Below are 23523 nucleotides of genomic sequence, written 5' to 3' on the forward strand. Positions count from 1 at the left end.
ACTGACTGGTGAGAATATGAAAAAAAAAAAATTATGTTTTTTTTTTTTTGATTTTTTTATTACATTTTTTTTCTTTTTTTAAGATTTTTTTTCATATTTCACTATTACCAAAGTAGTACAATGTTACCATAGTAACATTGTACTACTTTGGGGAATTGATCAGTATTTTTTTTTTTTTTTTACACAATTTGCTTATAGCAAAGAATTACTTTGCTATAAGCAAGCATTTACCTGAATGACATCGATTCTTTTTTTTTTTTTTTTTTCTTTTGTGCTTAGCTGTGATTTGGCCACAGCTAATCACATGACATGTGCATATGATTAGCTGTGACTATTCACAGCTAGGCAGTAGTATACAATGGATGGCATGAATGAAGCCATCCATTGTATACAACTGTCATGTGACCTGCTGTGATTGGTCACAGCTGGTCACATGGTACCGGCAAGGGGGCCGATAATCAGATCTGTCGTTGGCCGTGTCCGAGGTGCACTGCTGCACCGCTCTGCAGGAGCTCAATCTGTGCATGTGCGGGAGGACCCCATATGGCGTCCACCCGGAATGCTGATGACATTTGCCGCCCGCCGTTTGGTCATAGGGCGGGCGGCAAATGGTTAACAACACCCTGAAATCGGTCCGCAAAGTGCAGTGCAATGTGCAGAATCTGATCACATAGGTGTGAATACCCATGTAATCCAATTCTAGCGCGGACCCAAAAAAGGGACCTGCACCTTTTTGGTTTGGTGTGATTTGAGCCATACAAAATGTATGGCTCCAATCGCACCGCACACAAATCGCATGTGACTTGCAGATAAATGCGGTGCAGTTCCTGTGCGAATCACATGCAATATACCGCCCCGCATTAGTGTGAATCCGGGCGTAAAGTGGTAGTAAAGTCTCATTCAGAGACTAAAAAAGGTCCCCCTTCAGTTTCAGGACGTAACGTACTAGTATGCACCACATACCAGAACATTATGAGAGACTTGCCTACAGAGGGAGCCATCCACCGCTAGGTGTCACGTCTCTTGTCCACGGTGCGACCATGTTAACCTGGCCTTCCTTCCGAGTTCCACATCTTTGGCACCTTGAATAGCGGGGCTACAGTGACGTCACTCCCGCACATGTGAGTCACTTCGCCACAGCACGCAGAGAGGGTCATAAATGCGGTCTGAGCTGCGCATGTGTGGCTCAGATCACTACCTGCTGCCGGGTAGGGGGTCATTTATGACAGAAGTGATCTCTAGGGTATCTTTTTTGTTATATAAACCGTCTGTCAGTGTAGCAGAGTTTACTACCACTTTAAAAAGTCACACACGTCTTGATGAAGGGGTCCTGTGTGGCCCCTAAACGTTTCATGTTTGTCTGTCTGATTTTATTGCACTAAAACAAGTCCTCTTCAACCTTTTGTTGTGGGGTGCTAATGACATATTATGGAGTTTTACTGACCGTAGCAAACAGTGGTTGTTACAGCACCTGCATTCTGTTTCAGATGCCAGATATTTGCTTTTACAAAACTCCTTCTACCCAGGCTTTCTGGACAGTCCTGTTGACATGGCACCATCCACAGGCAGTTTAACTCCTCAATAAGTCACAAAAGTATACTCCAATGCAATTTTACAAAGTACAGTTGTGTTCAAAATAATAGCAGTCAGACATCACTAACCGGATCACTCACTGTTTTTGGTAGAAATGATATTTCTACATGGCAAATAATTTACTAGCAGGTGTAGTAGAGTAATAGAAATCCAATAGACCCAACAGTCATGACATGCATGCTGCTGATTCTGTGTAATTGAATCACTAATTGAAAGGGGCGTGTTCAAAATAATAGCAGTGTGGAGTTCTATTAGTGAGGTCATTCATTCTTTGAAAAACAGGTGGCAATTATTGCCCTTATTTAAGGAAGGAAGGCAGCAAATGTTGGACATGCTGGTTACAGTGCATTTCTCTCTGAAATTCTGAGGAAAATGGGTCGTTCCCGACATTGTTCAGAAGAACAGCGTACCTTGATTAAAAAGTTGATTGGAGAGGGGAAAACATACATAGAAGTGCAGAAAATGATAGGCTGCTCAGCTAAAATGATCGCAAATGCTTTAAAATGGCAACCAAAACCTCAATTTTTTTAGAGAAACACAAATTGGATATATTTTTCTTCATATTTTGATTTGGAATAGAATGTGTAGTGTTCCCAATGCATTTGTGTGTATGGAAATAAAAGCTATTAGAAGGAACACAACTGTATAACTAAAGTCAAACTTTTTTTTCTTTAGTTTTGGATAGACTGCAGAGGGATTAGAACACTTGTCAGTTTATGATGCTGTCTGTGCTTCCGATAGGGAGATTCACCCTCTCGATTTGTCCTGTTTACCAAGGTCCTTGAAAGTGAAAGTAAAAAGCTATACTTTAATTTCCCATTGGGGACACTAATTCTGGTGACCTCAGGGTCCCCATAGAATTCTCTTTGCAGAGATTTCCTCCCACTTCCTGTTTGGCTATGGGATGGGAATGGAAGGGACATTTCAGCAATGGGACACAGATGGCGAAACAAAAAATCCAACAGGGGTTATAACCCTTCTTTGTTCTATCCAAAATGAAAAAAAAAAACAAAACAAAACATTTTGCCTATAGTTCTACTACTCTAAGCTAATTGCAGTACAGAAACCTTAATGACTTGGAGAGGATCTGCCAAGAGGAGTGGGCCAAAATCCCTCCTGAGATGTGTGCAAACCTGGGGGCCAACTACAGGAAACGTCTGACCTCTGTGATTGCCAACAAGGGATTTGCCACCAAGTACTAAGTCATGTTTTGTGAAGGGGATCAAATACTTATTTCCCTCATGAACATGCAAATCAGAGCAGAATTTGTTATACATGCATTTCTTTTGAATTTTGTGTTGCTATTCTGTCTCTCCGTGTTACAATACACCTACCATTCGATTTTTAGACTGATCATTTCTTTGTGAGTGGGCAAACATTCAAAATCAGCAAGGGATCAAATACTTATTTCCTTCAATGTAGGTGTGAATACCCATTCTGATTCTAGTGCGGGTGCGGTATGGCTCCAATCGCACCCCACACAAATCGCATGTGATTTGCACAGCAATGTGGTGCGGTTCCTGTGCGAATCACATGCGATATACCGCACCACATATATGTGAACCCAGGCTTAAGGCAGCATGCGGTTTTTTTTTTTTTTCCTTCCTTTTTTTTCCATCCTTCCTTTCTTTCTTGGAGGTAAGGTGAGTAGCTGTGAGGTATATGTGGTGCAGTGTTGTCCTTTGTCACACGGAGGTCTGGATATATGTACGGTGTCAGTTGTTACATGAGCATACATGTATTTGTAGACTGGCGGCCCCGTCCTGTGACAACTGCAGGTGTCTCTGCTCACTGTGCAGCCTGTAGTGTCACTCTACTCCTTCGCAGGCTCTGTGACGCGGCTGTAAAAACATCTGAACCGCATTTCCATGCCTCCAAGTGTGGCGGCTTTAGGACTTGTTCACACACGACTCAAAATGCTAACGAACAGACGTAGATAAAGCGTTAATAGGTGAGCTTGACTTGTGGTTTAATGTGCGTTAAAAACTCTCCTCCAATGCCCTGTGTGCGTTTTTGGCACATTTTGACACCACAAACACCTATAATAAAAAGTAATGTTAAAGTGTTACTAAACCCAGGGCCCTGCATTCACTATATCTGCTCTCAAAGTACACAGATCATTGAAGTGCAAATATTTTAGTAAATATAAACTGCTAAATACCTTTTCCCATCAGCAGTTTATAGCAATCTTTTGACTTCTATCAGTGTCCAGCAGAGCACTGGTTAAAGCTTGTAGGAAGAGTTTTCATTTTCCCCTTGTTGTCTTTAGAGGCTGCAGAACCCTTGACCTCTGTCTGGACAGTGCTGATTGGCCCTGTGCTGATCACATGAACTCTCCCAAGAAAAAAAAAACTCCTCTAGCAATACACCCCAAACTGAGCATGTGCAGTGTGACTCTACACGATATGTCTTATCATGAGATAAGAGGGGGGCACTGGAAGAAGGGGAGGATCAGAAGACAGGATCAATCTATGTTTTTACACAATGTGGAGGATTAACCCCTTAGGTTCCACAGTGAGTATAACCAGCATGCTTTACTGCATATACAGACTGATTTTACTGTTGTGGGTTTAGGAACACTTTAACGCACCACAAGCAGCTCACAAATGCCTGCCAGCATGTTTGCAGAGTGTTACCACAGACATGTATTGGAGACTGAAAGGCTTCAAACTTCTCCAGAATCGACATGAGGCTTCAATTTTGAAGCGAAGTGATGCTAACACTTCATGGTGTGGTAGTGTGAATAGCGCTGTGTGCTGTCCATTGTATCATTTACATAGGAGCATTAAAAATGCCACTCAAAATCCCTGCTTTTAATGCCAGTGTGAACTTGGCCTAAAGGTGAGCTTTTTTTCCTGGGCCAGGAAAGTAAAAGATTATGTATAGTCAGAACTTTTAGAAGATTTAGAACTGCTGTCAGGTTTTCATTGCTGGCTGTATTCCTGCTGGGTAGCGTTGCCCTCCCTGTGTATCCTGGTGACACCATTGTTACCGAAACAAAGTGTTGCTGAGTCTAAAATCTTCCAGTCGTCACTGGAACAAGCGGAGGGGAAATCCTCCAGTGGGGACTCTGTTGTCTTAGGCCTCATTCAGACGGGTGCTGAGTCCCATCTTTATTTGCTGAGCTGATTTTTGCAGCCTGTGCGTCCACCTTGGGGCTGTGTGCAGGAGGCCATAGAAGTATGTAGAGGCTGCATGGTCACAGTCGCATGTCACTATTTGGGTTGGAGCAGGTGCATGGTTCTGAACACAGTATCTGCATCTAGATGTGTCGCCCGCTCCTGCCCACATGTCAGATTTGTGTCCATGCAGCTGCCGTGTCTGCGTACTTCTATGTGCCTCCTGCATGCAGCTCCGAGGTGGATGCAGAAGCTGCAAAAAGCAGTTCAGCATCCCCTCTGAAAGTTTCCTCTCATTTCCTGTTTTGTCTTCAAGGCAGGAAAAAGAAGGGAAATCTCTCAGCAAAATAACCGACAGGGTTCTTAACCCTTCCCCGCTGTGTCCTACACTTACAAAGGAAAACGTTTTGGAGTCTCATACACTTAAAGTGGAACTCCGGCCTGCATCCCCCTGGCCATTTAAGGCCTCATGCACACTGGCACTGCTCTTAGGGGCATCTGATGGTTTTTTTTTTTTTTTTTTTTTTTTGTTTTTTTCCCCCCTACCTCTAAATTTCCCTGCATGTTGGCTTATGTCTCCATGTACACATAGGCATTTAGAGGCAGAAAAAGCCCCCCACTGCCTGCACCCACCTCCAGGAGCAGCGGCGTTTTGGAAGAACAAATGCTTAAAGAGTATAAACGCATGTTAACGCTAGGCATGATTGGCTGGAATAATAATTTATTCTGGTCGTTAAAATGAATTCACGCCCAAGCACTCGACACTACCAAACATGCCCAAACGCATTTACGAGCATCAAGGGGGTTTTTATTCTGCCAAAATACTGTTGCCAGGATTAGTGGTGCACCAAAATGAAGGTTCTGGTGCCCAAACCAATGGCGAAAATTCAGAATGCATGTGGCCAAAAACCGAACCGAAACCGAAATGTCTGCGGATGTGGGGGTGGGGAGGCTCCAACTTGTTAAATATTTTTTTCTACTTTCGTGTGTGTGTGTGTGTATTTATTTCAGCTACTTGTATAGCGCCGTCAATTCATGCAGTGCGTTACATATACGGTATATATATTGTATATTCATGTCAGTCCCTAACCCCCAAGGAATGTACAATCTAAAGTCCCTAACTCACATACATACACATACCAGGGCCAATTTAGACAGGATCCAATTAACCTAGCAACATGTCTTTGGAGTGTGGGAGGAAACCGGAGTACCCAGAGGAAACCCACGCAGGCACAGGGAGAACATGCAAACTCCAGGCAGGTGGTGCCATGGTTGGGATATATATGTGTGTATATATATATGTGTGTGTGTGTGTGTATAGGGGACTACTAGTCCCCTATGTGATAGCATATGAGTGACAGGCCATCTTTGTAGGGGGGAGGGGCAGGAGAGGAGCAGTATATACAGTGAGGGAGCAGTGTATACAGAGAGGGTCCCTCACTCGCTGTCACTATGGGGTTGATTTAGTAAAGCTGGAGAGTACAAAATCAGACTCCCTTCTGCATAGAAACCAATCAGCTTCTAACCTCGGCTTGTTCAGTTAAGTTTTGCCAATCAAACCTGGAAGCTGATTGGTTTCTATGTAGAAGTGAGCCTGATTTTGCACTCTCCAGTTTTAGTAAATAACCCCCTATATGTCAGTGCCGGTTTTTAAATTCAGTTGTTGGCTTTTTTTTTTTTTTCTTCACTATAGCTAAGAGAAAAACTTTGTTTCTGTTAACTCGGGGAAAGTGACAGCTCATTCTGTGAGCTATAGTGAAGGAAATAAAATCTGGTATTTACATTTATAAACCGGTACTGACATATAGTGACAACCAGTCACTGAATACACTGCTCCTCTCCTGCCTTTCTCCGCCCCCCAGCATCTGCAGGACACACAGTCCTCTGTATCGGCTAAATTTTTCCTGTTGGCAAAATGCAGATGTTTCAGTGGCCGAAATTTCGGTGCATCCCTAGCCAGGAGGAAAGGCATCTAGGAGCGATCCCAAAAACATCCAGTGTGTATGAGGCCATAATGATGAAAGCGAATTACTACATACCTTTTTATATATTCAGTCTACAAGTACAACTAAAGGCAAAGGGGGATTAGAACACCTATTAGGTATTTATTAGGCATGCACTGATAGATCAACAGCCCAAATGTATCGGCCACAGATGGTGTTATCTTCATTTTGCTGCTAAGAAAATAGGTGCCGATAATGGCCACTGAAAACGCACGATTTTAACCATAGGTTTGCTGCAATTTTACCACGTTTAGGGTGCGTTTTTTTTATAGGTCTGTGACTGAAAAAAAGTATCAAACCGCAACACGTGTGCGTTTTTGATGGGTTTTCAATGCATTTCAGGCCTGGTTTATATCAATGCAGTTTGCTTTTTGTTCCTTTTTGCAGTGCGTTTTGCATTTTTGCACACCCATTTTTCATGTGTTTTGCAGTGTCTCTATTGAAGTCTATTGAACCAAAAATGCAACGTTTTGTGTTTTATAAAGAAAAAAAAAAAGTCCCTGACTTTTTCTAAAAAGGCAGCAGCTTAAGAAATCCATATATGTGAATGTGTCCCAAAGGAAACCACGTTAAATGGATTGTAGTATGTTTCTGCAAAAAGCCCTAAAAAACACATTTGTATGAACCAGGGAGGTGCGTTTTTGTTTTTTTTTTTAACTTGCCAAATATACACCAAAAATGCGGCAAGCAGGATTTTTAACACCGCAAGGGAAGCGCAATGGACCAGTATGAACATATACATTGAATTTAAAAGGATGCAGTTTTCTTACTCTTTTCTTGTGCCTTTTTTTTTTTCTTTTTTTTTTTTTTTTACACAAAAGTGCTGAATAAACTCACTGTGAAAGCAGCCTGTTGCCAGAAAGGTGCTGAAAATGAATTCGTTATATTAATTTAAAAAGTTGAATATAATACAATTATATTTTAAAAAAACCCGTTTCCATTTCGATTTTGGTTTTCGGCCAAATGCACCCTGAATTTTTTCATTTTTGGTGCACCGCTAGTATTCATTGCAGTATGTGCCCCCATTAGGGATTTTCACCCTCTTTATTTGTTCTCTTTACTGTTCTCGAAAGTGAAAATAAAGAAAACCCCAAATTTTGGGTTGTCCCCAGAAAATTTTCCATTGGTTACACTAGTTCTGGTGAATTCCCCTAATTTGCAGGCATTTCCTCTCACTTCCTGTTTTAGTTATGGGACAGGACGTGAAGGGAAATCTCCCCAATGGGACACAGATTCTGACGGGTATAACCCTGCCTTACTCCATCCAAAATTAAAAAAAAAAAAAAAAACATTTTGCCTATCGTTCTACTTTCAGCTGGTCTGATGATGTCACCAGTACCTCTTCCTTCTGTAGCGGGGTCTGGGCATTCCTCCAGGGCTGGTCTATGACGGGCATGTAAATGACAGCCTGGGCTCACGGGAAATGGGGTGCTGGACCAAGGAGCAGGCTGGGAACAATGCTGAAACATGAGGAAGGTTTGTTAGTAGTGCTGATCTCCTGAAGCCTCTTTCAGCCACTTCTGTCTACATGCATTTTCTTTAGACCGACTTCTCAATTGCGACCAGAGTTTACTAAGGCTGAGAAATGTGCCGCTTGTAACCTCTATCCAGGACCAAGGTGGCAGGGTGACAACGCAGGAGCACCGTTGAAATGCAGTTGTCATCCTATAACAAAAAATGCCTGAAAGACTTTTATTGCAGGAACACTATCAGGAAGCTGGCCCAGAACAGTAATGTGTCTCCAGCGCTGGGACAGTGGAAGTAAACAGGAAGGGGCTGAAAAAAGGCTGGAGGTGATCAGCATCACTAAGATGGGGGGGGGGGAGGGGGAAAGGTGAAAATGGTGTTTTATGGGAACTGTATGTATGAAATACAAATGAACTTGCTGTAATAAATCGAATACTAATATATAATACTAGTAAATTCCACTTTGTGTCGGTGGGACCCGTCTTCATTTCCTGTGCTTTGCTTGACTTTCCTATTGCCTGCAATGCAATGCAGGTGTAAGTAGGATGATTACATGTTTCGATGGGTTTGTGTTTCATCTGCAGTGGACTTTTCTGGGTGTCAATGGCTCGGCAGATACAATTCTAGAAATAATTCTGCTGATGCGCAGAGATGTCCTCATTCTCAATGTCACCCATACAGCTTTTTATATGAAAAGGATTCCATCCCTGATATTGATACCCAATGTGTTTGTGATTTCCTTCTGTCTTGTACGTTTCCACCGCCGGGGCTGCTTTATGGGAACATTACCTAAAGACCACGTTAACATTTTAACCTACTACCTCTATTTTGAATTTATCCCATATAGCTAAAATAAATCAGGCGTAATAGTAGAAATAAGCTGCAGCTTGTTAGGAGCTATTGTACCTATTTATCTACAGCCCTCTCTTTTATACAGCTATTCAAAGTCCAGAAATTGAATAGCATTTCTGAGCCTCTGAGAAGGCAGAGGGCAGAGATCTGATGTCTCACTGCACAGCATAGAGAGAAAAGCTGAGTGTAAACTGAGCCTTGAGTGGAGGGTATGGACACGCCTCCTTCTATACAGTCTCATAGGGAAACATGCACAGCTAAGGCTGTCAGTCATATGCTGTGTGCTGGAGGTCGGCGGGACCATCTCCTGGGATTATCTGATGTTGTCATAGACTGAAGTGACGACAGGAGACAGAAATCACACTAGGTGATTTGAATTGGGGCAAGTAGACATGATAGAAGGATATACTTTGTTCTTTTAGGAAACATAAAACCACTTTAGGCAAGCTTCACACCGCTTTCTTTAGGTCTTTAACCAGTTTGCACATGCTAAAAATCAGAATTTTGGGCTAGACTTTAAACCCTCAAAACCTAGTTTCTGAAAGCAGGGGCCCAGCCCAATAAAATGATGGTAATTGATCAGATCTTTTTACTTAAAAGCCACATCAGCCTGCTTAAAAAAACCCCAAAAAACTACTTCTATTGTGGTTGTGTGCTTCTGTTGACCCTTTTAAAGCCTGGACATAGAGAGCTACAGCCAGGGTCCTTAACTGGTTACAGGATGAACTCAAAAAGTGAAGATTTATTATGTTAGATGGAGTGTCTAGAAATACTGTCTCTGCTTAAACTGTGTCCTAAATCAGCCTCAACCAGGGTGCCTTGAGGTTTCTTCAGGGGTGCCTTGACCAAATGTCTAAAAATTGCCCAAAACTTGTATACATGCCAGCGGGTGGAACAAGCCTGCCTGTTAGTTACACAAAGCCAAAGGTTTCATTGTGCACCATTATGACCTTCTAGCCGCCTGACAACCAATGACATCATTTAGTTGATATGGAGGCTGTCAGCTGCCTGTACAGCGTCCTAGTTTGCCCCTCTCCCGCCCCTCTCTGTCAGTGTTGGGGTCACATTAGCTCAGTGATGAAAACTGAGGGAGAAGAGAAACATTGGAATACTAGTTGGTACCAGTGTGCAAAAGTGTATTTGCTTTGGAAGAATAAATCCCCTCTAATGTTGGGTGTCCTACATGTGTGGATGTTGCTGCGTCATATAAAACTATCAGAATAGTTTTTCACATTTTAGAATGGGGTGCTCTTTTAAAATTTTGGACAGTCTTGAGGCACCCCATTTTAGTATGAGGTCCCTCAAGATTGTCCATAATTTTAAAGGGTGCCTTGACTGAAAAAAAGGTTAAGAAACACTGCCCTAAATAATGTACATTTGTCTAGAATTTCTCCTGAAAAATAGCAGTGCTCCTCCCAGGTATGTGAGGATGTCTTGGCATTCCTGTGCCAAAAGCCTTAAAGCAGTATATTTTCAGTGTGAGACCTAAGGCACTGCTACCTTTCACTAATAATCTATGGAGATTTGGAGTTAGATTTGGTGATGTCACTACTGGGCTGCTCATTGTTTTTGCTTGCTGGAGGCTCTGAGATACAGAAGCTAAGCCCCGCCTCTACCAAGATGGCTATGTGATGGCATTTTGCTGTGGCAGATTCTTCTGAAAAATAAGAGTTTACTTCACAGGGATGTTGAATTTATATCGTCGGACACCCGGGACATGTAGTTCTGGGTGTCGGGCAGGTATTTTTTCTCTTTTTTTTTTTTTTTTGGTACCTTTTAGCCCTGCTGCCCAAATGCTTCCACACAGTGCCTGCCTCCTCTCCGCCCCCCCCCCCCCCCCGTCCTGACCCGAAAGTGACATTTGACGTCACTTCCAGGTTCCCATTCAGAGATTCCTGGCAATTGAGGCCGGGAAAGAATGTAATGCGGTGCGATTTGAACTGCATTGCATTCAGGGGAGACATCCAGGGTCTTTTAGACCCTGGATGTCTCAATATAGATGACCTGTCACGAAAAAATCATCACAGTCATAGGGGATTTTTTTTTTTTAATTGTAAAAAATGAAAGTTACACCCAAGCATATTATTATTATACAGTATACAGTATTTATTATACAACATCCCCCCCTCAAAAAAAATCCCCCCCACATATACAAGCGTAAAAGCACACACTGGGGCGCATGAAAACGTTAATTGCGATACACATGTTACATATCGCCGTGCACGCCAGGATGAGAGCAATCATTCTAGCACCAGACCTCCTCTGTAACACTTTACTGATGACCTAAAAGGGGCTTTAAACGCGTCACCTATAGAAAATATAAGGTACTGAAGTTCGTCGCCATTTCACGAGTGCACGCAAATTTAAGGTCTGACAAGTTGGATATCTATTTACTTGCTGCAACCTCATCTTTTATATTTTACAAAAAAAATAGGGTAATTTATTGCTTTTTTTTGTTCCCTAAAATAAGCTTACTTGTATTTTTTACTGAAATTTTGCGGTAAAATGCGACATAAAAAATTGGAACTACCACTATTTTATTCTGTAGGGTTCCAGAAAATATATAATGTTGGGGGTTTTGTGTAATCTTAAGGCCTAAAATGATTTTTTTTAATCTTGTGCAAAAAAATGCAAAAACGGCTCTGGCAGCGAAAGGAATTAAGGATAAGCCCTGACCAAACTTTCCTGAAGAGCACCCAATCAGTGCTCATTACACTGCAAGGTCTCCCCCCCTCCCTGCTAGTCCCCGGTTGCGGTGCTGGAGACAGGCAGGGAGGGGAGGAGGAGATAAGCAGCGCAAAATTAAAAATATTAAACGTTTAAGTCACCATAAAACCCCTTTTGTTTTCAAAACATTCTAAATATCACCTCCAATTTAAATATGGTTTTTGTAAAAAAACAAAAATTTTTTTTTTTTTTTTTTTAATATCAGGACAAGTAGATTGCCATGAGGGACAAGTAGGTTGGGGCAATGACTTAGTCTCTTGGACAAAAACATTTTTTCAAAAATTTCCACACCAGTGCTTTATCTGAAGGCCAACAGCTGTGAAGTGTACACCCTTTGTCATGCCAACACCACAGGAATTCCAGAAGGCCTACCCTCCCCCCCCCCCCCCCCCCAAGCACACAACAGGTGATTGACAGCCTCAGCTTTGCTTTTTTCCCCTATAAGACTGTGTAGGGGAGGTGTCTCTCTTCTCCCCCCACTTAGGTCTCAGATTACACTCAGCTCCCCTCTCTATGCAGTGCACTGTGTGATGTCAAATCCCCACCTCCTGACTGCTGGAGAAAAAATTTGATCTGTGTGTTTTAGAAGGCTGTAGAGAAGTGAGGACTGCAGATAAACAGGTACAATGTATGTAGGAGGATTTGCTTTATCTCTATGTACCACCTAAACCTAAGGGTTTATTATCACTTTAAGTCACTTTAAGCGTTTCGGGGTGTGTTTTTTGCATTTTACAGAAACGCACTACAGTCCATTTAACATGATTTCCTATGGGACACGATCACATCTCTGTGTTTCTTTTCACTCAGTTTTTTATTTGGAAAGGGTCAGGGACTTTTTTTAAAGGCAAAATGTTGCATTTTGGTTCAATAGAGATGCTGCAGAAATGCATGTAGCACATTTTTTGATGCATTTTACGTTTTAATCTGTCCAGCAACACCCCCCCCCCCCACAAAACACATTTGCAAAAATGCAGAACACACCGTAGAAACGGATCAAACACAAATGGCATAGTTGTGAACCTAGCCCAAAGGATTCAGACCAGCTACTTGAAATGTGCCTTTGTACACAGCTCGCTCTGCACACTGCTTCTGTGTACACAGTTCGCTCTGCACACTGCTTCTGTGTACACAGCTCGCTCTGCACACTGCTTCTGTGTACACAGCTCGCTCTGCACACTGCTTCTGTGTACACAGCTCGCTCTGCACACTGCTTCTGTGTACACAGCTCGCTCTGCACACTGCTTCTGTGTACACAGCTCGCTCTGCACACTGCTTCTGTGTACACAGCTCGCTCTGCACACTGCTTCTGTGTACACAGCTCGCTCTGCACACTGCTTCTATAAACACTGATGCCCATGTATACAAGGCTTTTTTTTCTTCTTTTTTTCTTTTGGTAGACCATTATTCAGTAAGTGAGAAATTTTTCTTCATCATGCTGTAACCCATCACCTCGAGGAAGCAGAAAGAGCTGGCAACATCAAACCAAATCCTCTCTGAGACTCATTAAATGACATTTGGCTACCGGTTCTAAGATATAAGGTTACAAATGTTTGACTGTCAGGGTAAAGTGATTTGTGTGGGACAATTTCTGGCAAGCAGGATGGAGTGATGGTTTTCTTGATATCTGAATCCTAATGGTGATTCAGCTTGGAAAATCATTATAAAAGAATTACACTGCAGAGGAAAGTTCAACGTTTGAGATGCGTACTAAAAGTTGAAGATAAAACTTTAAAAGTTTTGAAATAATAGTTTAAAAAAAAAAAGTTTGCACATACAATCACTGGGTGGCCAATGTTGATTATATGTGCGATCCCATCACAAAGACCAAGCTGTCCAGGACTACAGATCGGTTGATGGCAGGACTTGCCATTCTGATCATGTGACCACTGTGACTGCGGTCAGATGTTAGCCTGCTAATGCCTAATACACATGATCAGAAAATGTTATGAAAAATACCACATTTGAATCGATTGTACGACAATCTGATTGTTGGTACACAGCGTTCGTCTGAAATTATTTGAAGGTACAAGAATGAACATTTTTCTCGTACGATACCAGATCATACGATTTTCGTTCAATCAGTACAGTTTTTGTCTGAAAATACAAATACATGACATCACTTCTGAATTTTTATTCTGTTGTACAAGAGTTTTCGTAACTTTAGTAGCTTCTTCTCTTTCGATATGAGACTAACATGCAAAAACTATTCTCATCGTGTGTATGGAGCTTAAGCCCCTTTGGCAGAGATCACATGACCAGTGCCTGGGCATTGCTCATGTAAGTGTATGATGGAGTTCGTCATCAGAACTTCCAAAATTAAGAGAAAAAAAAAGACAGAAATGCAATACTTGAGTTATTCCTGAAGTTTCAGATTGTAATAGACCTTTTTCTGAGGTTGTGGATCCGCTTTAGTTATACTGGTTATGCATGTTCACTAAAGTAGGTTTGATTGTGGTATACAGGAATTTTTTGGGAAACAGTAATTCTACCAAATGTGACTGCCCTAGTTTTATTCTACAGCTTAACGTTCATTAAACTGAAATGTTTGTCCTTGCCTTGCAGCACACGTCACTGGATGGGTACCCAGAGCCGCTCGTTCCCCCGACGAAGTCAAGCAGCAGACAGAGCCTCCCACGATGCCGTAACTCCATCGCCTCTACGACCGACGAGCAGCCGCACATCGGGAACTACCGCCTGCTGAAAACCATCGGCAAAGGCAATTTTGCCAAGGTGAAATTGGCCAGACATGTTCTCACGGGGAGAGAGGTGAGTACAAAGAGCTTGGATCTCTGGAACAATAAAAAGAGATGGGGAAAAATTCAACTTTTCATTGTTTTTCTGTAATGTTTCTTCTGACTCAGTCCTCCTCCTACTAGTAGTACTTTGACCCATCTTTCTAGGTGCCCTTTCACGTTAATTGTGTTGTTGGACAGATCCCCCCCCCCCCCCCCCCCCTCGTTTCATGGCTGACGAGGGGGAAAACCCATGGCTGACCAGCCTTGCTTGCTAATGCATTCCCCATGTCATCTAGCCAGTGTTGGGAGTGATAGACAAGCGTTCACTTGCGAAACAGCCATTTCCTCACTAGCGCCGATATCAGGCGGCTCTTACATCACAACTAGCATGAAAGAGCACCTAGGAAGATGGGGAAAATATATGTACTTTGTCCCATTGGGAACTGAACACTGGGCCTCCCGTAGGTTGTATTTTTTTGGCAAACTCGTGCTTGTGGGTTTTTTTTTTTGCTTTTTGTATTTTGTGTGTGTGTGTGTGTGTGTGTGTGTGTGTGTGTGTGTGTTTGTTTGTGTGTTCTCTTCTTTTTTTTTTTTTTTTTTTTTTTTTTTTTTAAGTCTGTGTCCTGTTGGGAATATTTCCCTGCATGCCAGTCCCAAAGACAAAACCAGAAATTAGAAGAAATCTCTCTAAATCCTCCAGAGCACACTGCACAAGGGAAGATTTCCCCTCTATTATTCCATTGACAGCAGTAAAGAGGCTAGATTTCCCATCACTATATGTGCTCCACAACACCCCCCCTCCCCTTTCTCATCTCCATAACATAAATGGAAATTGTTCTGTAGTCTATCATGACAGCGCTGCTGGATTTGTCAGCTTATTACACACTGGGGTGCACTGGATTTATGGCAGGATCAGCAGGTATTTTCCTGTACTTGCAGTATTTTTAAAGATACATAACATAGGGGAATGTGCATGTAATGCACATGTGTACTGCATATGTTTTTTTTTTTTTTCTTTTGCCTAAACAAATACTTTAAAGTGACCTTGCCACCAAACAATAGTTTCAAAAACAACAGAATGAAATGTTAATTTAAAGTGTTACTAAACCCTCAACAGTAAAATCAGACTGTATATGCAGTAAAGCATGTTTGTTATACTCACTGTGAAACCTAAGGGGTTAATTCTCTACATTGTGTGAAAACTGTTTGATCGACTTCTGTGATCATCCCCTTCTTTTACTGTCCTCCTCTTATCTCCTGATAAGACATATTGTGTGAAGTCACTCTGCACATGTTCAGTTTGGTGTGTATTGGTAGAGAGGTTTTTATTTGTTTTCCTGGGAGAGTGCATGTGATCAGCACAGGGCAATTAGCACTGTCAAGACAGAGGGTCAGGGATTCTGCATCCTCCTAGAGCAGAAAGAAAACTCCTCCTACAAGCTTTAACCAGTGCTCTGCTGGACACTGATAGAAGTCACAAGACTGCTCTAACTGCTGATGAGAAGAGGTATTTAGCAGTTTATATTTACTAAAATAATTTCATTTCCATGTTCTGTGTACTGTGGGAGACTGGATATAGTGCATGCAGGGCCCTGGGTTTAGTAACAATTTAACAGAATTTAATGTATTTTATGCATGTTATTTCCTCTAAAAGTCTCCCAAGTGTAGACATCTAAAAGCCCTGAGACTGCTGCTGGCTGCCATCATTCTGGATGTGTTGTCAGCAGCCCCAGCTGACTTGGAGCTGTCACTCAAGTGACACTCTGTATTATTCCCCTTCACTCTTCTCCTGGCAGATACATAGTAGGTTATGTCGGTAGGTGAGGGGTGGATGAGCGTGGCCCAGCACAGAGAGTGGTTCGATACTCTTCTAAGGATGAAGAGCTTGGACATGCAGGGAGTGAGAGCACTGTGCTGGGGAAATAACTCTCCTGGAGTAGTCAAATTTCTAGCAAGTTCAAAGGCACATTGCAGATGAATAAAACATAATTTATATAAAGCATAACCACTGCAAGTAAGCATTGAAAGTGTTACTAAACCCACAATAGTAAGATCAGTTTTTATATGTAGTAAAACATGCTTGTTATACTCACTGTGGAACCTAAGGGGTTAATCCTCCACATTGTGTAAAAAGGCTGTTTGATCCTCTCTTCTCTGATCCTCTCCTTCTTTTGCTGTCCCCAATCCATCTGCCATAGTACAGAGCAGCAGTTGCAAGTCTCTACATGCTATGTTTGCTGTTTATTGCTAGAGAAGTTTTTTTTTTTTTTTGGTTTGGTTTTTTTTTTGGGGGGGAGAGTGCATGTGATTGGCACAGGGCCAATCAGCACTATCTGAACAGAGGGTCAGGGGTCATGCAGCCTCAAAGGACAGTCAAAAGAGAATGAAAACTCCTCCTACAAGAATAACCAGTGTTTGGCCGCACACTAATAGAAGTCACAAGACTGCTATATACTGCTGATGAGAAAAGGTACTTAGCAGTTTATATTTACTAAACTAATTGCATTTCCATGTTCTGTGTACTATGAATTAGTGAATACAGGGTCCTGGGTTTAGTAGCACTTTAAATACTTGATTTTTCTGTGCTTTTACCTGCAAATTATTAATTTGGTGGCAGGGTCTTTTAAAATGAAAGCTGCACTGTAATCTGGTGGTTTGCAGTCTGTGAATGAGGCAGGACATGGCTTTGAGTCAGGACAGGGCATACCGCCAGCATCCCATTTCAGGGCCATTGTTGTCTGGGTATTACTGTATATTAAGGAGGGCGATTGCACTGTATGGTCTCATTCTGTGTTTGAATTACAGCCTTTTAACAAATTCCCAGTACATAGCAGAGAGAGCTCAGATGATGCTAATGGGCTAAACAGCTGTTCACAAATGGACTTCGGTTTGGTTTGACTTGGCCATGTGCAATAGTGAATTTACTGTACGTTGGGTTCTGGGCTGCTTTTGATTTATGGGCCATTTTATTAGGATACTGCATAAGGCCGAGTGTATTCAGCCTTTTGACATGATGGCAAATATATAGAAAATATACTTCCACGTATAGGGGACGTGCACCTTTTATCTTTTACACTTTTTTTTAATTGGGGCTGTGTGTGTATGTATATATATATGTATGTGTGTATGTATATGTGTGTGTATGTATATATGTATGTGTGTATGTATATGTGTGTGTATGTATATATGTATGTGTGTATGTATATGTATGTGTGTATGTATATATGTATGTGTGTATGTATATGTGTGTGTGTGTAATGGCTTCATTTTTTTTCTTTTAATTTTCACTTAACAGGTAGCAGTGAAGATAATTGACAAGACTCAATTGAATCCTACTAGTCTACAAAAGGTAAGTTGGAGGCACATTGGCTCAATTTCACCCTAGTAGTACACTTTAAGAGCTTGTCTACATCAGAATACATGTTTAAATGTGTTGAAATTACACATAATCTACAAACAGATTAATTCTTTGCATACCTTATTTTTATCCCTCCCCACCCCCCCGCCTTTCTCACAGTGCCCATTTTCAGTAAGGGCATATGAATCATGATGATGTAGCCTTCCCAGGATGCATATTTGAGGCCCTGGTTACTAATGAATGTAAGCTGATTTAATACAGGAATGTTTGTGTGCTGATGTGATTTTTAGTAAAAGGGGGAAGGGTCCCCTATAAGGTGTTCTTTTGAAAGGCTACATTTTGATAAATTCAAGTGATAAAATGTGGTGCAACCAATATTGTGCCACTTGGTTCTCTTCTTGGGATTTTACAGATGTCAGGAATGAATTGGACCTGCACAATGCATGGCAAAAAGAAAAATTTAGGAGCCAAGTGAAGAAGTGTTGTGGTTTTTAACAAAGACTGTGATAACTCCTTGCATTTATTTTTCTTTTTACTGCAGAGCTTTAGTTCCGCTTTAATATTTTTTTTTTTTTTTGTGCCTGTTCTATAAAATAAATGGTGAAGTTAAAACTAACAATGTGTGAATGTTTAAATACACAGAAAAATAGGAGCATAGATTTTAAACCTTAATTAAATGTAGGTGGGGTGTTTTTTGCAAGGGGGGGTTGTTGCAATTTGTCATATAATACTCATCAATGGAGTAGTTTACCAGTCGTAAGGTTTCGATACAATCATTCAGCCGGTTATTTCATGCTACTAAAATGATCCGTTTGAATAAACGTTTCAAACAAAAGACAGTAAGTTTAGTTAACTCTTCGTCGATTTTGGACTCTGCCAAGTTGATCAGCCAGTCTGATCATTTGAATGAATATCTGCATTTTTATTGCAGAACTGATTATAAGAGACAGATGAAGTTATAATTTTTTAATAGCTCATTTTTTTATGACTCATGGATCTGGGTGTTACTCAGTAGTTAATGCGCAAAGCTGAGTATTTAAACTTAATCCTGCATTGTCTGCATCTGTCAGCACATAGCCTGCATGTCTTCCTTTTACAGTTTAGGGCTCATTGGGCCTTAAAAACGCCATCTATACAGGCGTTCAGTGATTTTTTTTTTTATTCTTTTCAAGCCTGTAAAGATACCTGTGTAGCCATGCACACATAGGTTTTTACAGGCAAATTTGAAGAGAAGCGTTTAAGGACAGAAAAAAAGTTTGTAAATGTATTCCAATAGCCAGATTAAATTCTTATTCTGGCCAGTAGAATGCATTTATGGTTAATCCCATACATACATACATAAACGTCGTACTTGGAGGCATTTCTCCTGCCATATTTTGGCAGAAAAATTCAGCATGTTTTGAGCGTAAATTCATACGGCCGTGTGCATGAGGCCTTAAAGTGTTCACCTTTGTGAACACCTTGCACCCTAAAGCCCCCCCCTACTCTCGGTACCTCTGGGGATGCTGAGCTGTCAGTGCCATATGCAGCTAATCTAGCAGTCCAGGGATTTAAAATCCCTGCTCTTCTTCCTCTTTTCTATGGAGCACTTTGGGGACGGATCTGAGTGATGCTCTGTCACAGCGCCGATCAATCAGAATCTCTCCGGTTTATATCAGAAGCACTGCACAGAGAAGAGCAAGGATTTCACATCCCTGGACTGGCTGCATATGGCACTGACAGCTCAACATCCCCAGAGGTAAGTACAGTGAGGAATGGGGGAGGGGGTGACGGAGGGTGAACAGTGTTCACCTTAACATTTTTTCTGTAAAGGTGAACTAACATTTTAAGCACCATGGATGCTCTTATATTAATAAACCTTTAGGTCAGATGGATTGAGCACTTGGCCCCTCCCTCTCCTACCTCCAAAGTCTCACTATTGGCCCATTTATTGTGTTGGGCAGCTTCATTGTCCAATAGTGAGACTTTGCCAGCAATTATATTTTTCCAATTCTCTCCCACCCCCCTAGATAAAGACATGCTTGTATATAAATGTTCATGTCTGGAAGTCCTTGGAGTGCTGTGTTACCAGTAAATTGTGTTGTATAATGACAGATCCTCTACAGACAGAGCTCTCCTGGCCCCAGTGTCATGGCCGGTCAGTGCTCCATGTCTGAGATATGGCTCTTCAGGGTGAAGTGCGGTGGGGGGTGGACTCATCGAGCTGTCTCATACATCTCATTGCTGGATGCATCAGCCCATTAAACAGATCAGATTGAAGTGATATTTTCTCCTTTACTATAAATAACACCGAGCCGCCCACTGAACATTCAGCCGTGCGCAGTATTGATTAGCGGATTGGCAGAGCAGTTAGTAATGCTGAACTTTAGAACTCAAGATTGAGCAACCTGCTGTCTTACAGATGTTGGAAAACTAAAAGTCTCAGCATGCTCCCCCCAATCAGCAGGCACGTGGTAATTATTCGCTGCCAATAATAGACCAATGATATGACTATTAATACTGCCAATTGTGCTATCAGGACACTGTAAAAGGCCTAAAGTGGAACTCCAGGAAAATAGCTGGACCTTGGTTTTCTTTAGCAATTCCCCCCCCCTCCTGCCATACTACATAGCCAGAGGGTGACCCCACCTGCAGCTTCCTGTGCTCACTTTCCCACCTCTATCCCATTCATTTGAGTTTCGTGGAATTTCACGCCTCTTGTCAGATCTCTACTGGCTTTTACTATTATTTGGGGTTGCTGCAACACCTGCCCTTTTATTTCTCCAGTGGGATAAACAAGTTTGGCCAACATCATTGTACAGTGCATTAGTCTGATTGGCTCTCTGTGCTGGCATTCTTGCTCTTAACCTGATTTTTACAGATCATGGGAAGCCTTTAAAAAGAGTTTTTCATCTTACCATTTTTTAGAAATACATTTAAAGTACTCTTTAAAGCGGAACGCCACCCTCTCAGTCAACACTGGCTATTTTGAATCCGTATGCTGCTAGTATTGGTAAATAGGTAGGAAAGTATATTGTATTTACCTATTTTAAACTTTTTTGTTTTTGTTTCTTCAGTTACTTCCTGGTTTCCATGCCTAGGCAAATATAATACATTCCAGGGGTTTTCAGGAAAGGAGGAGGGGTTTTCTTAGCTAAGCATGCACTCCTGCCTGCATGCCTGAGCTAAGGGCAGATGGTTTCCAGGAAGTAAATGCTACATTGTCTGCCCTTACTCAAAATGGCCATGGCCAGAAATATCAGGGTGTTTTTCAAAGTGATTCCTCAGTAAAATAAAGCATGGAAACTTGGATGGATGGGTGAGTTTGCTCTGGGTGTGCCAGAGGCAGGCTGTGATTGGGGGAGCTGTGTGCCTGAGGCAGGCTGTGATTGGGAGGGGGCTTGGTGCCAGAGACAGGCTGTGATTGGTCGGGCTGTGTGGTGGCTGAACAAACTACCCAATACAGGTATGCTGTGTGTCTGCACAGTGTTCTGTACCTTTTGAATGATGAAAACTGACCACACTTACACAGAACAGCTGCTGTGCTTTGTGTGATCACAAGAGGTTTCATCACCACACCCTGTTCCTAGCATGCACTAACACTGTTGTCTGCCATCAGTATCAGTAATAGGACACACTTGCCACTTGATACTGCGTTTAGTACCACCATACTATCATCCTTTTTTATACTTGTAAAATTTAAAGTCCTGGTTTGAACGCTCCTTGTATCTCATGATTGCACAGTCATCAGCATGACACAACTGCTTTCAGTTGACTGCTTTGCTGCTTCTTGTGTAAGGTGCCTGCTCACTGGACTGTGAAATTGGCATCCTCATGCTGTGAAGTGTCCTCCCTAGCCTACTCCTTCCTGCTCTCTAAACACCTCCCCCTCTGTCTCCCAGTGCCTGAAAACCTAGAACTAGCACTCTGCAGTGCAGAATGGTATATTGGGCCCCTGTTAAATTTCTGCTGTATTGGGTGGGAAGATGATGTAAAGGTAGATTCCTTAAAAAGACATTTTTTCTGAGAAGATAATTGGAGTAAATTGAGCTTTTTTTTTCCCCTGTAAATGTGTAGCTGAGTTCTGCATTAACAGAGCTCACTCCTCGAAACTGTTTAATGTGAGGCTGAATAATCTGTGGCTTGCTGGCTTTCTCCTCATTAGGTAATATTCAGCATTGGTTTGCAGGAATTCATCCTAAAGCAAAGAGGCCGGATGGAAGTAGGCTGATTCATAACTGAGCCAAAAATACCCAGCGCAGCATTTCACCTTCAGACTTTCTAGAAATTAGAAGAATAGAATCTCTTCATTGTTCATGCCATGTGTCTCATTCTCCTAATCGCCGCCAGCCTTTTCTTTCATCCTCAGGAGTCCACTTATTCATCATAGTGTCACGATAAGTAAAACGGATGCAGGGTTATTAAAGCTGAACTCCATAAAAGACACACGTTGATGCAGCTCTGTATTCATTCTTACAATAAATGAAGGCATTGTAAATATCTGGCCTGGTATTAGCCTCTTACAGCCCCTGTTCAGTAGGGCTGGAGTGTGAGAAGAAGCAGCAGCACAAAGAACCATTCGCTATATGTGCTGACAAAAAGCATGCTGATAGGAGTAGAAAGCAGAGTGACATAGATGAGTTTCACTGTGCTGCTTCTCTTTTCACTGGCCAGCCACAGGCTGTGTTGAGTCCAGGATGACCTGGGCTCAGAGGATGTGTGTTGAATGATGCTGGACATTTAGCAGCAGAAAACAAGTACTTTTTGGTGAAAAAAAAATTCTAATTTTTCAATGGGATGTTCATTTTTTTTTCTTTTTATTTTTGGTTGTGATTCTTTACATCTAAAGCCCAACTCCAGCTTACACAAATATTAAGTAATATGAAGTTCTGACTTCAAAACATAATTTAATATGAATGGAGAGGGATTAGAACACCTGTCAGGTTATTATTGCTGTCTGTGCCCTTCTTAGGGAGATTCACTTTCTCTGTGATATATTTTCTTTTACTCTCTCGTTCAATTCTAACATTAAACATGACAAACATTTTGGGTTGACATCAGAACAATAATAGCAGGGAAATTTTCCCATGGGATTCTCTCCATTTGGAGGGATTTCCTCTCACGTTTTGTTTTGGTTATGGGAAAGGGAAATCTCCATCTATCCAAGAAAAAAAAAAAAAAAAAAAAAAAAAAAGGTTTTGCCTTTAGTTGTACTTTAATGTCCTCCCGCAGACTCTCCACATTGTTCAGTGCTGCTTCTGGATTGAATAATACCCAGCAGGCTTCAACCCACTTTTGTGAGTCATGGGAGGGGCAAGCATTACTGCCTCGAAATGCATAACCATGCCCCCTCCCGGCATCTGACGTCGTCAAGTGTTTCCAAGCTGTCAGATCGGTCTGCCTTGGTCCTGTTGAATGCTTGAGTCTCTCAGACTGGTTATTAAGGCCTCATGCACACAGGGTGTTTTTGCAGCCACTTTTAGGGACGCTAGTAGTTTTTTGGGTTTTTTTACTGTTTGTAAACGCCCCTCTGTTATTCTATGTGTTTATGTACACATAGACTTTTAGAAGCTTTTAGTTGCAGGGGCATTTACAGGCAGAAAAAACCCCCCAGGGCCAGTGTGAACAAGAGCAGCAGCATTTTGGCAGAACAAATATTTGACATAGTTACATAGTCAGGGTGACAAAAG

At 41.8% G+C, this 23523-nt stretch overlaps 1 protein-coding gene across 2 annotated transcripts in view; it reads left to right on the forward strand.

The window, feature by feature from the left end:
• Positions 1-23523, forward strand: part of MARK1 (microtubule affinity regulating kinase 1) — a 177449-nt gene that overhangs the window by 72152 nt on the left and 81774 nt on the right. For both annotated transcript variants that reach the window (XM_089685034.1, XM_089685033.1), the window contains exons 2-3: positions 14324-14527; positions 17792-17845. In XM_089685034.1, coding sequence (XP_089541160.1) covers positions 14324-14527; positions 17792-17845 — 258 coding nt within the window. The remainder of the gene's footprint in view (positions 1-14323; positions 14528-17791; positions 17846-23523) is intronic.

Source organism: Staurois parvus, unplaced genomic scaffold (assembly GCF_062004578.1).
Source record: "Staurois parvus isolate SC_StPar_1 unplaced genomic scaffold, SC_StPar_1.0 ptg000362l, whole genome shotgun sequence".
Classification (NCBI taxonomy): Eukaryota; Metazoa; Chordata; class Amphibia; order Anura; family Ranidae; genus Staurois; species Staurois parvus.